The following is a 13,287-nucleotide window of genomic DNA, read 5'->3' as shown; positions in this document are numbered from 1 at the left end:
TGAAGAAGCGGGAATAAAAGGACCTCCCCAGTGATGAGGAAGTGGGAATAAAGGGACCTCCCCAGTGATGAGGAAGCGGGAATAAAGGGACCTCCCCAGTGATGAGGAAGCGGGAATAAAGGGACCTCCCCGGTGATGAGGAAGCGGGAATAAAGGGACCTCCCCGGTGATGAGGAAGCGGGAATAAAGGGACCTCCCCGGTGATGAGGAAGCGGGAATAAAGAGACCTTCCCAGCTATGAGGAAGCTGGAATAAAGGGACCTCACCTGCCATGAGGAAGCGGGAACAAAGAGACCTCCCCAGCTATGAGGAAGCGGGAATAAAGGGACCTCCCCAGCTATGAGGAAGCGGGAATAAAGAGACCTCCCCAGTGATGAGGAAGCGGGAATAAAGAGACCTCCCCAGTGATGAGGAAGCGGGAATAAAGAGACCTCCCCAGTGATGAGGAAGCGGGAATAAAGAGACCTCCCCAGTGATGAGGAAGCGGGAATAAAGGGACCTCCCCAGCTATGAGGAAGCGGGAATAAAGGGACCTCATCAGCCTCAAGAAAGCAGGAATAAAGGGACCTCTCCAGTTATGAGGAAGCGGGAATAAAGGGACCTTCCCAGCCACAAAGATGTGGGAATAAAGGGACTTCCCCAGTGATGAAGAAGCGGGAATAAAAGGACCTCCCCAGTGATGAGGAAGTGGGAATAAAGGGACCTCCCCAGTGATGAGGAAGCGGGAATAAAGGGACCTCCCCAGTGATGAGGAAGCGGGAATAAAGGGACCTCCCCGGTGATGAGGAAGCGGGAATAAAGGGACCTCCCCGGTGATGAGGAAGCGGGAATAAAGGGACCTCCCCGGTGATGAGGAAGCGGGAATAAAGGGACCTCCCCGGTGATGAGGAAGCGGGAATAAAGGGACCTCCCCGGTGATGAGGAAGCAGGAATAAAGGGACCTCCCCAGTGATGAGGAAGCGGGAATGAAGGGACCTCCCCAGAGATGAAGAAGTGTGAGCAGATGGTTCATTAGATCTTCAGACTCAGTGATGACATGAGATTTATGTTTGATTAACCAGATTTTCAGCCACCAGATTGTTACGTCTCCCATATTATCAGCAGGGAAGTTATAAGACAAAATGTCGTTACATTGTATCAGTGAATCATTGGAGGGAGGAAGAATCTATACATTTATGAGGATTAAACCAAACATAATCTTCTTCCTCAGAGCCCCATCTCCCACACATCCTCATGGAGGACGGCGACATGACCCCATACGAATATGAACAGTTCATAAGAGGAAAGAGCAACTTTATCCGAGGAACCAAGAAAGACCCAAGCCCTGAAAAAAAGGTGAGGGGGCCATATGAGGTCAAAGACAACCACACAAGATCCCTTACACAGAGTAGGAGGTCCCAGACCCACAATTCGAGGTCTCAGACCTACCATACGATGTCCCTGACCTACCATACGATGTCCCTGACCTACCATACGATGTCCCTGACCTACCATGCGAGGTTCCTGACCTACCATACGAGGTCCCAGACCCACCATACAAGGTCTCTGGTCCGCTGTATGAGGTCCCAGACTCGCCATTGGATGGTCGAGGTCCGGAATGACTTTGTGATTTTGCAAATACGGTACTTTGCTCAGTTGTATTATGTCTTATGCTCCAGTCACATCTAAAGATGCATTTAAACCTCCCTTGGATATAGTGGTTTTTGTGCACCATGAGTGACATCGATGCAGCTCTGGATGTAACTGGAGAAAAGAAACCCAAGATCAGAGCAGGAAAGAGATCACAGAGCATCTGCAAAGCTGCTCATCATCACATATGCAAATTGCCTCTTCAGAGAGAAAGAGGACTTTTACTCTACAGCGCCACCTATTGGTAGTAGCGATCCTACAAGTCACAATCAACCCTTTAACAAGTCTTGTAATATGACTTAGGATAAAAGCCAAATCAGAATCTCAATTTGCAGACATGGTGTTTCGGGCTATTGGCCCTCGTCAGTGCAAAGTATGAGATCTGATTTTGCTAGGTGAGAGGCTCTGGACTGAGGTCTAAGGGGTAAGGTTTCTCCTTGCGGAGAGTGACATACCAGCTCTGGCTTGTCAAGGTAAGGAGGCTTATTCGCTGTGCAATGCTCCTCTGAAACCTTACCCCTTAGACCTCAGTCCAGAGCCTCTCACCTAGCCAAATCAGATCTCATACTTTGCACTGACGAGGGCCAATAGTCCGAAACACCATGTCTGCAAATTGAGATTCTGATTTGGCTTTTATCCTAAGTCATATTACAAGACTCGTTAAAGGGTTGATTGTGACTTGTAGGATCGCTACTACCAATAGGTGGCGCTGTAGAGTAAAAGTCCTCTTTCTCTCTGAAGAGGCAATTTGCATATTAAATTTCCCAGAGGAGCATTGCATGGCGAATAAGCCTCCTTACCTTGACAAGCCAGAGCTGGTATGTCACTCTCCGCAAGGAGAAACCTTACCCCTTAGACATCATCACATGTGGATTTAACTGCAAGTTTCTCTGATGCAATTATAATTTTAAAAAATGCACTTGTGCACGGTTATCAAGACCTCTGCTTACTGTCACTGAACGTAAGTGTTCTTATTTACATTTTAAAAGGCTAAAACCCAGATCCAGCTTGCGCAGCTGCAGGCTGTTACTATTTGTCAGTGCATGGGCTGACAGTAGATTCCGGTTGCTGCTATGTTTGGCTCACTGACCATTGTCTACACTTATTTTTCCTACCCTGTCACTTTCCAGCGGTTGCACAACTACAAATCCCAGCATGCCCCAACAGCCTTAGGCAGGAGATGTAGTTTAGACACAGCTGTGGAGCCACAAGTCAGGGAACAGCCATCTACACAGATACATTGTGACAAACCCTCAGCGGTGTGGGCAGGTTTTGGTCAGATTGGGGGTCTGGCAAAAATATTTCCATTCGCTGACAGCAAGCAGAGGGGACTGGATGTCTGTAATGACCTGGGCCACGTGCGGAGGGGTCTTGGCGGGAATCTGCATCAGTGATGAGTCTGCAGCAGAGACTCCGTAATTAGTCGCCTCTCAACACATTTTCCTCCTTATTAATAGACGGAAATAATCCGCAAGCGGCTCATTAAGGACATTTGTCATAACCCAGTGGTGATGCTGAACTTCTGCCCGGACCTGCAGACAAGTCCGACCGACCTGAGCAAGACCCAAGGAGAATTCATCTTCCTGATCGACCGCAGCGGAAGCATGAGCGGAGTGAATGTCACCAGAGTCCGGGTAATGCAGGAGCGCACTCGGGGATGGGGTCATAACCAGCCCTTATACCATGGTAGAGGTTGTCAGCCACGGCTGTCACTGCCGACAACCAGCCCGTGTATCATGGGAGAGGTTGTCAGCCACTCCCCGTCACTGCTGACAATCAGTCTGTATACCATATGGTAGAGGTTTTCAGCCACAACTGTCACTGCTGAAAAGCAGCCCATGTACCATGTGCGAGGGGTTGTCAGTCACGCCCTGTCACTGCTGACAACCATCCTGCATACCATGGGAGAGGTTGTCAGCCACGCCCTGTCACTGCTGACAACCATCCTGCACACCATGTGTAAGAGGTTGTCAGCCACTCACCATAATGTGGGGAGGCACGTCAGGAGAGGAGCGCACCCCCAGAGTGGGAATCATAACCAGCCCGTATACAAGAGGTTGTCAGCCCTGCCGCTGCTGACAACCAGTTCATGTACCATGAGCGAGAGGTTCAGCCCTGCCCCCTGGAGATGACGCAGAGCAGGGAGGACAGGAGAGAGATGAGACAGATACAAAACAGTTAACGATACATTGTGACGACCCTGCTGCTGAGTACTGCGTCTGCTCGATTGATTCATGGGGACACAAGTAATGAGCAGAGAATGGACCGATGTGACAGAAACTGTCCCCTGACTACCCCCAGCCCGCATCTCTCATCCTTTGCGCCACTCCCCAACCTGCTACACTCATCCCTCTATAGACACTCAGCTCGCACCGACCCATGCCTGCACCCCTCATCCTCAGTGCCGACTCCCTGCCTGCACCCCTCATCCTCAGCGCCGAACTCCAGCTTGCACCCCTTATCTTCAGTGCCGACCCCCTCAGCCTGCAACTCTCATCTCTCTGCAGACCCTCATAACCCCACAGACTCCTTGCACTTCCCATCCACTTGCAGGCCCCCAGCCCACACCTCTCATTCTTCACGCCGACCCCCAAGCTTTCACCCCTCATACCCCCCAGACTCCCAGCCTGCACCCCTCATCCTCAGTGCCGACCCACAGCCTGCACCCGTAATCCTCTGTGCCGACCATCAGCTTGCATCCCTCACACCCCTACAGACTGCCAGCCTGCACTCCCCATCCCCTCGCAGGCCCCCAGCCCGCATCCCTCATTTTCTGCTCCTGGCCCTTTATTATACAAGCAATAATGAAATGTATAATTATATCCATTGCCTCGAATATAATTATCACGAGTGTCGCTCCCTCTATGGAGGTGGCCACAGCATCTGTGGGATCCGGGGAATCAACTAATGATTAAATAGGGGGTTAGAAATGTCTCTGGGAACAGAACGCGGACCCCCTACCGTGAGCCATGGTAAACACTCGAGGGAAGTGTATGGAGGAGAGAGGACCCCTCTGGTGATGGTGAAACCACCACAGTCTGCGCTTTTCCCTGGACTGGGGGGCACAGGGGCCGTTCACTCATCATGGAGAGACCCTCGGGCCGGTGCCCCCTCCGCTATTTACTAATGTTGAACTCCCTCTGTAATGAGAAAGCTCAAAGTGAAGGTGTATGCACCATAGGGGCAGACAAGGTAGCGGCCTTAAGGCCCAAGTAAGGTGCCCAAGTCTGATTGCTTCTCCAAGGCTTAACAGATGTGAAAATAGGAAAGCAGACGAAAACTCAGAAGTGTCCCTTATGCTGATGTGTCGGGAAGATTAACAAGCCTCGACATACTGAGACTAGATATGGCCAACCTGAGCTGGGGCCTCTGATCTCCACGGGCCCCTCCAGCCTCATTACACTCTGGCTGCGTTAACACTTTCTCTTTTTAATTGCTTTGTTGAGAGGAACTTTCATTTCATCAGTTCTCATTCATTTCCATATAATTAAACCGTCCCCCAACACTGTGGACGAGGCCACCAGCAATGATATCTGACAGAAGGGAAAATAGCTCAGGAGGGAATCGTCCTAGATTTCCCCAGGAATCCCTTATGTAGACATGGTATTACAGCTGTTATCTGACAAGCAAGAGGAGGGGTTAATTAAATGCTTGTAAAAACTGAATCTTGATTTCTAAAGACCCTGTCCACGTATCACTGATCTCGACTTTCTTCCTGTATTATCCTCCAGAGCTGCACTTACTATTGTGCTGGTGCAGTTACTGCGTACATACATTACTGATCCTGTACTGATCCTGAGTTACATCCTTTATTATACCCCAGAGCTGCACTCACTATTCTGCTGGTGCAGTCACTGTGTACATACATTACATTACTGATCCTGAGTTATATCCTGTATTATCCTCCAGAGCTGCACTCACTATTCTGCTGGTGCAGTCACTGTGTACTGTAGTGCAGCGGTAGCACACTTATGCAGTGATGAGGCAGTGACCCAGCAAAGTTCAAATCAAAATGTCTCTTTAGGGTACGTGCACATGCTGCGGATTGGGGTGCGGATTTGGCCGCGCGGATTTTGTAAAATCCGCAGGTAAATCTGCAGGTCAAAAGACCTGCGGTTTTACCTGCGGATTGGCCTGCATTTCTGCCCTGCGGTTTTTCATCTCCACAATGGAGGACATGGTAAACCGCAGCGGAATCCGCAGAAAGAATTGACATGTCAATTCTTTCTGCGGTTTCAAAACCGCGCGGAAAAATCCGCACCGTCTGCACAGCGGTTTTTTATTCCCATAGGGAATAATGGAACTGTACACCGCAGCAAAAACTGCTGCCGACCCGCAGCGGCCAAATCCGCTGCGGAACCGCAGCAGAATCCGCAGCGTGTGCACACACCCTAAATGTTCAACTCGGCAAAACACAGCACACGATATCCTCCGAGTCAATAAACACACCAGTCCTCCTCTGACCAGTTGCCATGGGGATGAAACGGACTGCACCACTTCCATCTGTAGTCTGATTCAAAACACCAAAACCCAGAGCAGGTTTTCCCTAAATCTGCCTTGGACAACTAGCATGTCCAAGACCTATACTCACTTTGGTCTGCATTGCAACACCAGTCACTGCTTCACAGTACATACATTACATTACTGATCCTAAGTTACATCCTGTATTATACTCCAGAGCTGCATTCACTATTCTGCTGGTGCAGTCACCATGTACTTACATTGCATTACTGATCCTGAGTTACATCCTGTATTATACTCCAGAGCTGCACTCACTGTTCTGCTGGTGCAGTCACTGTGTACATACATTACATTACTGATCCTGAGCTACATCCTGTATTATACCCCAGAACTGCACTCACTATTCTGCTGGTGCAGTCACTGTGTACATACAATAAATTACTGATCCTGGTTTTTATCCTGCATTATACTCCAGAGCTGCACTCACTATTCTGGTGGTGCAGTCACTCTGAACATACATTACATTACTGATCCTGAGTTGCCTCCTGTATTATACTCCAGAGTTGCACTCACTATTCTGCTGGTGCAGTCACTCTGAACATACATTACATTACTGATCCTGAGTTACCTCCTGTATTATACCTCAGAGCTGCACTCACTATTCTGCTGGTGCAGTCACTGGGTACATACATTACTGATCCTGAGTTACATCCTGTATTATACTCCAGAGCTGCACTCACTATTCTGCTGGTGCAGTCACTGTGTACATACATTACATTACTGATCCTGAGTTGCCTCCTGTATTATACCCCAGAGCTGCGCTCACTATTCTAATACCCAATGTTATTCTTGTGCCCATAGGATGCCATGCTCGTCATTTTAAAAACTCTGATGCCATCGTCACTCTTCAATATCATCGGGTTCGGTTCCACGTTCAAGTCCTTGTTCCCCTGCAGTCAGAGCTATAATGAGGTGAGTCACTTGTAGCCAATCAGATCACAGCTATCTTTGTTTCTAAACCTTCCCAGCCAATATTAACACCGGATCCTGATTGGTCGGCTTGGGCGGTTCTGCAAGTTGTCAGTGTCACATCAGTTCTCCATCCAGATCCTTCAGGTTTTGGCTCTGGCCGATATAATTTATGGCATAGGAGGAATAAACAGGAATTACAGTTTACTTTTCACTGGGAACTTTTTCTGTTCACTGTGAGATTCTCCGCTGTGTCTACATATAGAAATACCTGTCAAATACACTGTATGTAATGTACACATTCTATCTAGGGTTACATCTATATACATTGTATCAGAGACAGATGTGACCTGTCAGCAGCGGATGAAGATGATCGCCACCTGCTGGTCAGTGGCTGGTCGCGCACATCATCTGGCGCAGTTCATACTGCAGCTGTACAATGGTGGCAGTATTTGGCTCATATCTGCTTGTACTTCACAGAAGATTTCCTAAAGCTGGGTGACATTAAAAGGGTGGCTCAGCTTATTATTATAGAAACCAGTTCACTCCACAGGCTGACCGGTGAATGGTGAGATATCGCGTACAACTCAGTGTTTTGGCTTTCATGACGTTGCTCTGCAGTTGTCAGATCAGTTTGAGCCACTAGGAAAATAGTCGTGGAGACAGTGCAAAAACATTCGACCAAATGTTACCAACATAATGCTGCTATACAGTGTAGAAACAATACCAACACACAGTGCATAAATAATACTGCCACACAGTGCCTACATAGTACTGCTATACAGTGCAGAAATAATGCCTCCACACAGTGCCTAAATTACAAGGCCATAAAGGGCAGAAATAATACCACCACACAGTGCCTACATAGTACTGCCATACAATGCAGAAATAACAAAGTAACACTGCCTATATTATACAGCCATTCAGTGCAGCTAAAATACTGCAACACAGTGCCTACATAATACTGCTATACAGTGCTGCTGTATTACTGCCACACAGTGCCTACATAATGAGGCCATACAGGGCAGGAATTGTACCATAACACCATGCTCATATAATATTACTCTGGAATACATGTAAAATACCGCCATATAGCGAAGACTGACACTCAGCCAGAGTAACAGAGGAAACTAGATAGCAATTCACAGCCTTGTGTCATTCAGGGTCTGTGGAGAGCTGGGTGAAACCCTGTGAAGACCAAAAGAGGTGGCGGTGAATTGTGATACATAATTGTCGCTGTGGACGAGATGATCAGATCATTGCTACATCCTGATCAAATTTAATGACCTCCCAGATCATTCCAGAGCTCGGCGCAGAATATTAAGGAAAGCCGCACTGTTCTGTTTAGAGCCGGATATAATCCCCCGTATTATCCGTATAGTGGGGATTATGGGAAGGGAATTCCTGCCATAATTAGGTTACAATCTGTTTTGCCGGTCTGTGCCCGGTGCCACCACCTGTCCTGGCAGCGGCCTCTTTGTGGCTCTCTGCGCTCAATCAATCCTGCCACTCTGTCTGATGTCACTGACGCCGATTATGGCGAAGAGCAGCTGAGCGTGATCCCACTCTATGATATTCTGCAGCTGTCAGGGAATGATGAGTTGTAGTTTCCCAGCCACCAGCAAGCCATTTATTGGAGATCACTGCATAAGTGACAGTCAGCACATGATAGGAGTCACAGGATTGAGGTCCTTCTGCGAGATGTGTGCTGATATTTCTCCCCTTAGGCTATGTGCACACGTTGCGGATTCCGCTGAGGGTTTTTCCGCTCGGAAACGCAGGTAAAGTGACCTGCGGTTTTCCTGCGGTTTCACATCTCTACTGTGTTAAAGGTGTGAAACCGCTGCGGAAACCGCCCAAACAATTGACATGCTGCGGTTTGTAAACCGCAGCAAAACCGCGCGGAAAAAACCGCAGCGTTAGCACAGCGTTTTTGAAAACCCATAGGCTTTCATTGTACTGTACCATGTCAGCGGAACTGCTGCGTTTCCGCAGGGCCAAAACCGCTGCGGAAACGCAGCAGAATCCACAACGTGTGCACATAGCCTTACTGTAGAACAGCACAGCTGTGCAGACAGGAGCCCAGGAGGCTGCAGACACCACAGAGAGAAGCTGAGGAGATACTGTTCAGGAGCCTGGGAAACCAGAGAAATTCTCCGCCTCTCAGGAGCCCTGGCAGGAATTTGATGACCATTCTATCCATGTAATGTCTTGCAGGAAAACCTTGCCATTGCCTGTGAAAGCATCAAGAAGCTGCGAGCCGACATGGGGGGCACCAACATCCTGTCACCCCTGAACTGGATCATCCGGCAGCCGGTGTGCCGTGGCTACCCGCGTCTACTCTTCCTGCTGACGGACGGAGCTGTCAGCAACACCGGCAAAGTCATCGAGCTAATCCGTCATCACTCCTCGTTCACTCGGTAAAGTCAGGAGGGCCGCGCTCGCTATTTGCAGCACTCACCGGTGTGGAGCCGGGGGTCAGTCACCAGCAAAGGGCCATATGTGTCCGATAAAAGGGGCAAGTCTCCTGTCATCAGTCACCCGTGCCCTCCCCACGGCTGCAAGTCCAAGCATGCACATTAGTCATTTTATTTATTTATTTTACTCCTTTATATAGCGCCATTAATTCCACAGCACTTTACAGACATTATCGACACTGTCCCCGATGTGGCTCACAATCTAAATTCTCTATCAGTATGTCTTTGGAATGTGGGAGGAAACTGGAGAACCCAGAGGAAACCCACACAAACTTAGGGAGAACATACAAACTCCCTGCAGATGTTGTCCTTGGTGGGATTTGAACCCAGGACCCCAGCTCTGCAAGTGCTAACCACTGAGCCACCGTACCGCCCACAATAGTCATTTTTGCTCCCGAGGGATGCGCCGGAATATTTTTCATGACATTGTAACCACTAGATGACGCTGTCCCATTGCAGATGTTACCACTATGTCGCTAATGTTATACGTTTGCTGTGTATATTTTGCAGATGCTATAGCTTCGGCATTGGTCAGAATGCGTGCCGCCGGCTGGTCCAGGGAGTGGCGAGCGTGTCCAAGGGCAGTGCTGAATTCCTAATCGAAGGAGAAAGACTGCAACCCAAGGTCAGTCACCTGAGAGTGGGTGTCATTGTATGGGGTCTGCGCCGTCTCGCCCTCCATGCTTTGCTGCCCTCGTGGCTGAATGCTGACGACAATAGCACGAAGATAGTAATATATAACACACAAATGTCATCGCACCCATCTCGATTTATCTTTTTGCAGATGTTGCAGTCTCTGAAGAAGTCGATGGCCCCAGTCCTCAGTGACGTGACCGTGGAGTGGATCTTTCCGGAGAGCACCGAGGTTCTGATCTCCCCGATTAGCTCCAGCTTCCTGTTCCCTGGAGATCGGCTGGTGGGATACGGAGTTGTGTGCAGCACGGCCCGCTTCCTCTCCAATCTTCGTACGGTGAGCACAAAAACTTTTATAATCTCATGACTTAATACTTCACACAGCTGAGGGTCTGTTACAATTGTATCCAGTCTAGACCATCATCTTCGGGACTCAGGACAGATACATTTTATCTTCACTGATACATTGTAACAAGATGTCAGGGCAGTAGATAGATTTGAGCTGAGTGACTGCAGGAAGCACAGGACCTTGAAGCAGTGGCTGTAGGAAGCACAGGACCTTGAAGCAGTGGCTGCAGAACATATAAGGACCTTGAAGCAGTGGCTGCAGGAAGTACAGGACCTTGAAGCATTGGAGGCAGAAAGCCCAGGACCTTGAAGCAGTGACTGCAGATAGCACAGGACCTTGAAGCAGTGATTGCAGGAAGCACAGGACCTTGAAGTATTGGAGGCAGAAAGTACAGGACCTTGAAGCAGTGACTGCAGCTAGCACAGGACCTTGAAGCAGTGACTGCAGACAGCACAGGACCTTGAAGCATTGGTGGCATAAAGCACAGGACCTTGAAGCAGTGACTGCAGATAGCACAGGACCTTGAAGCAGTGACTGCAGGAAGCGCAGGACCTTCACAATGTGCATAGTCTATCATTCAGCGCTTTCTATGGTAATTGTTCCTTTCTGGCCTCATTGAGTTAAATTGTTTTTTTTTCTCCTCTCTGCAGCTGAGCCCATACCAATATTATCTCTGCTCCGGGTTCCTGCACGTGTCGCTGACGCTCCAGTCTCAGAAGCGCAGATTTCTGCTTTTTATAAACAAATACACAAAGAGCCATAAAACGTAGTGATACCCGGGGGAACACAGTCGCTCTTAGAAATCTTCCATCACCGAGTAACTCAGCTCACAAAACGCTCAAAATACCCTCGCCCCATGAATTTATTATTTATTAGATATTTGTCAATTGCAATCAGGGGTTTACGCGTGGGACTATATACTTAGAAGAGCGGGGGAGGGGCTTACTTGAAGGGAATATTCACTGCTGGTGTTCACAGCCCTGAAGTTGCATTATAGTCTGTCTGTTTGCAACTTAGCAAATATATAAGCGGGTCAGTAACCTATGCAGAAGACAAATCAAGTTATTTTTGTGTTGTTTTTTGTGTCACCCAGTACATTAGACTAGGAATTGGTCATTAGGGAGGGACCTAAACTATGCTTCTTCCTTTTCCGAACTACCAGCATTTCAGATGCACTCAGACGGGCCATAGTCTTCCTGCGTACAACATATGTATTGAGATCGATAGTAGAACTGTCTGCAGTCTGCAGTCAGCTCCTGGGCACCCACTAGTGGCAGCTAAAGGCAGTACAAATGTTACCATTAACTATTAGCACAGAATTTCGGGTCTATTTACAAAATACATAAAGGCTGTCACATTGATACATTGTAGCACTTATCGGCTGAGTTTTAACTCTTTCCTGTGGCTTACATGAGTTGTAGATTTCCCTATTGGAGAAATCCACACTGGGCAAGGACATGGTTAATTTTCTTGAAGCCGCTCTCCACTTACAACGAGGCTTCAGATATTCAGTTCTCCTTAGACGCAGTTCAGCTTTTTGGCTTTCACCATGGAAACGGAATAAGTCGTAACGAGGCAGAAATCGGAACCTTCATTTCTCGAGATTCTTTGTCGACCTATAAAGTTCTGATCAAGTGCGACGGCATCTCCAAAACTTCGCCTTTCTTATAGGTATCATTAACGTGTATGGCGCTATCTGAATGCCTGACCAACCTGCGAAAAATAAGCAATTATTCCTGATCCATTTCAAAGGGAGAATAAATAAAATCCGCAGACATAAATGCTATTGTTCATTAGTAAAAAACAGCACAAACTCGCTGCTTAAAGGGGATCTCCATCTATAGGTATTATTGGGAAACCCAGTCTGAGATAGAGGGAGCCCTGGTGTCACTGCTTTCTGTCTAGCTGCTATTGATACATTGTAACAACATTTTAAATGAGTTGCCAGGCAGCAGTTCCCTAGCAACCAGTCTTTCTCAGATCATTCACAACTGAGGCGAAATAAGAGGCAAGAAGGATGGCAAAGCTATGACCATTCTGTCCCTTACTGTTTAACCAATTTTCTGTAACAATGAATGGAGCTGGAGAACCCTTTTAAATGTCATCATGAATTTTTGCATCTTCTCTCCTTTCAGGACAAGAGACGGAGATACAGTATGATGCGCTCTCAGGAGTCGGGAAGTTCTGTATTTTTTCAGTCTCAAGACTCTTCTGGAAGTGGAGGGTCAAGGGGTCAGCAAGATGGGGGTCGTCCCTTAGAGCAGAACACCGAATTCCTGAACGGCAAAGAGGATCTGGATGGAGAGTCTGGTAAGGTCATCAGCGCCATGCCAGGGTCATTGGCAGGAGGCCATCCGCTATGCCGGAGCCGATGACTAAGATCTGAAGGTTCCACACAGAGAACAGGTATAACCAAATGACCAAGAACCATAATTCCAGTTTGCCCTTCCAGCAGTTGATCCCGGCTTCCAGCGCAGAGCCTACAGCACCAGTCAGATTGCAGACCACCAGCCATTGCCAAGGTCCCACGCAGCCAGTGACCCCAGCACGGCCCAGGAGAAGAATCCCCTGTGCAGAATCGAAATCCAGGAACTTCAGGGTACAGATGACATGAGCGCTGACATTCATGAGTCTCAGGTACCACAAGACACAATGTACAAGAAATGTTCAAAAAGGGGAAATTCTGAGAAATTTTTAACATTTATTATCATCCAATCACAGACTGACCTGTTACATAAACTGTGACCTCACTGTGACATCATCAGTCGA

General features: G+C 48.2%; 1 protein-coding gene across 2 annotated transcripts in view; it reads left to right on the top strand.

Moving 5' to 3' along the window:
- Positions 1-13,287, top strand: part of VWA5B1 (von Willebrand factor A domain containing 5B1) — a 103,443-nt gene that overhangs the window by 46,879 nt on the left and 43,277 nt on the right. The window contains exons 7-14 of one of the 2 annotated variants that reach the window (XM_073570364.1): positions 1,211-1,335; positions 3,087-3,263; positions 6,952-7,062; positions 9,277-9,479; positions 10,047-10,161; positions 10,321-10,506; positions 12,654-12,828; positions 12,974-13,155. In XM_073570364.1, coding sequence (XP_073426465.1) covers positions 1,211-1,335; positions 3,087-3,263; positions 6,952-7,062; positions 9,277-9,479; positions 10,047-10,161; positions 10,321-10,506; positions 12,654-12,828; positions 12,974-13,155 — 1,274 coding nt within the window. Of the gene's footprint in view, positions 1-1,210; positions 1,336-3,086; positions 3,264-6,951; positions 7,063-9,276; positions 9,480-10,046; positions 10,162-10,320; positions 10,507-12,653; positions 12,829-12,970; positions 13,156-13,287 lie in introns of both variants that reach the window. The other variant, XM_073570363.1, reaches the window with a different exon arrangement.

Source organism: Dendrobates tinctorius, unplaced genomic scaffold, assembly GCF_039654945.1.
Source record: "Dendrobates tinctorius isolate UK_male_01 unplaced genomic scaffold, ASM3965494v1 ptg000028l, whole genome shotgun sequence".
Lineage (NCBI taxonomy): Eukaryota > Metazoa > Chordata > Amphibia > Anura > Dendrobatidae > Dendrobates > Dendrobates tinctorius.
This window is presented reverse-complemented; position numbering and strand designations above follow the sequence as displayed.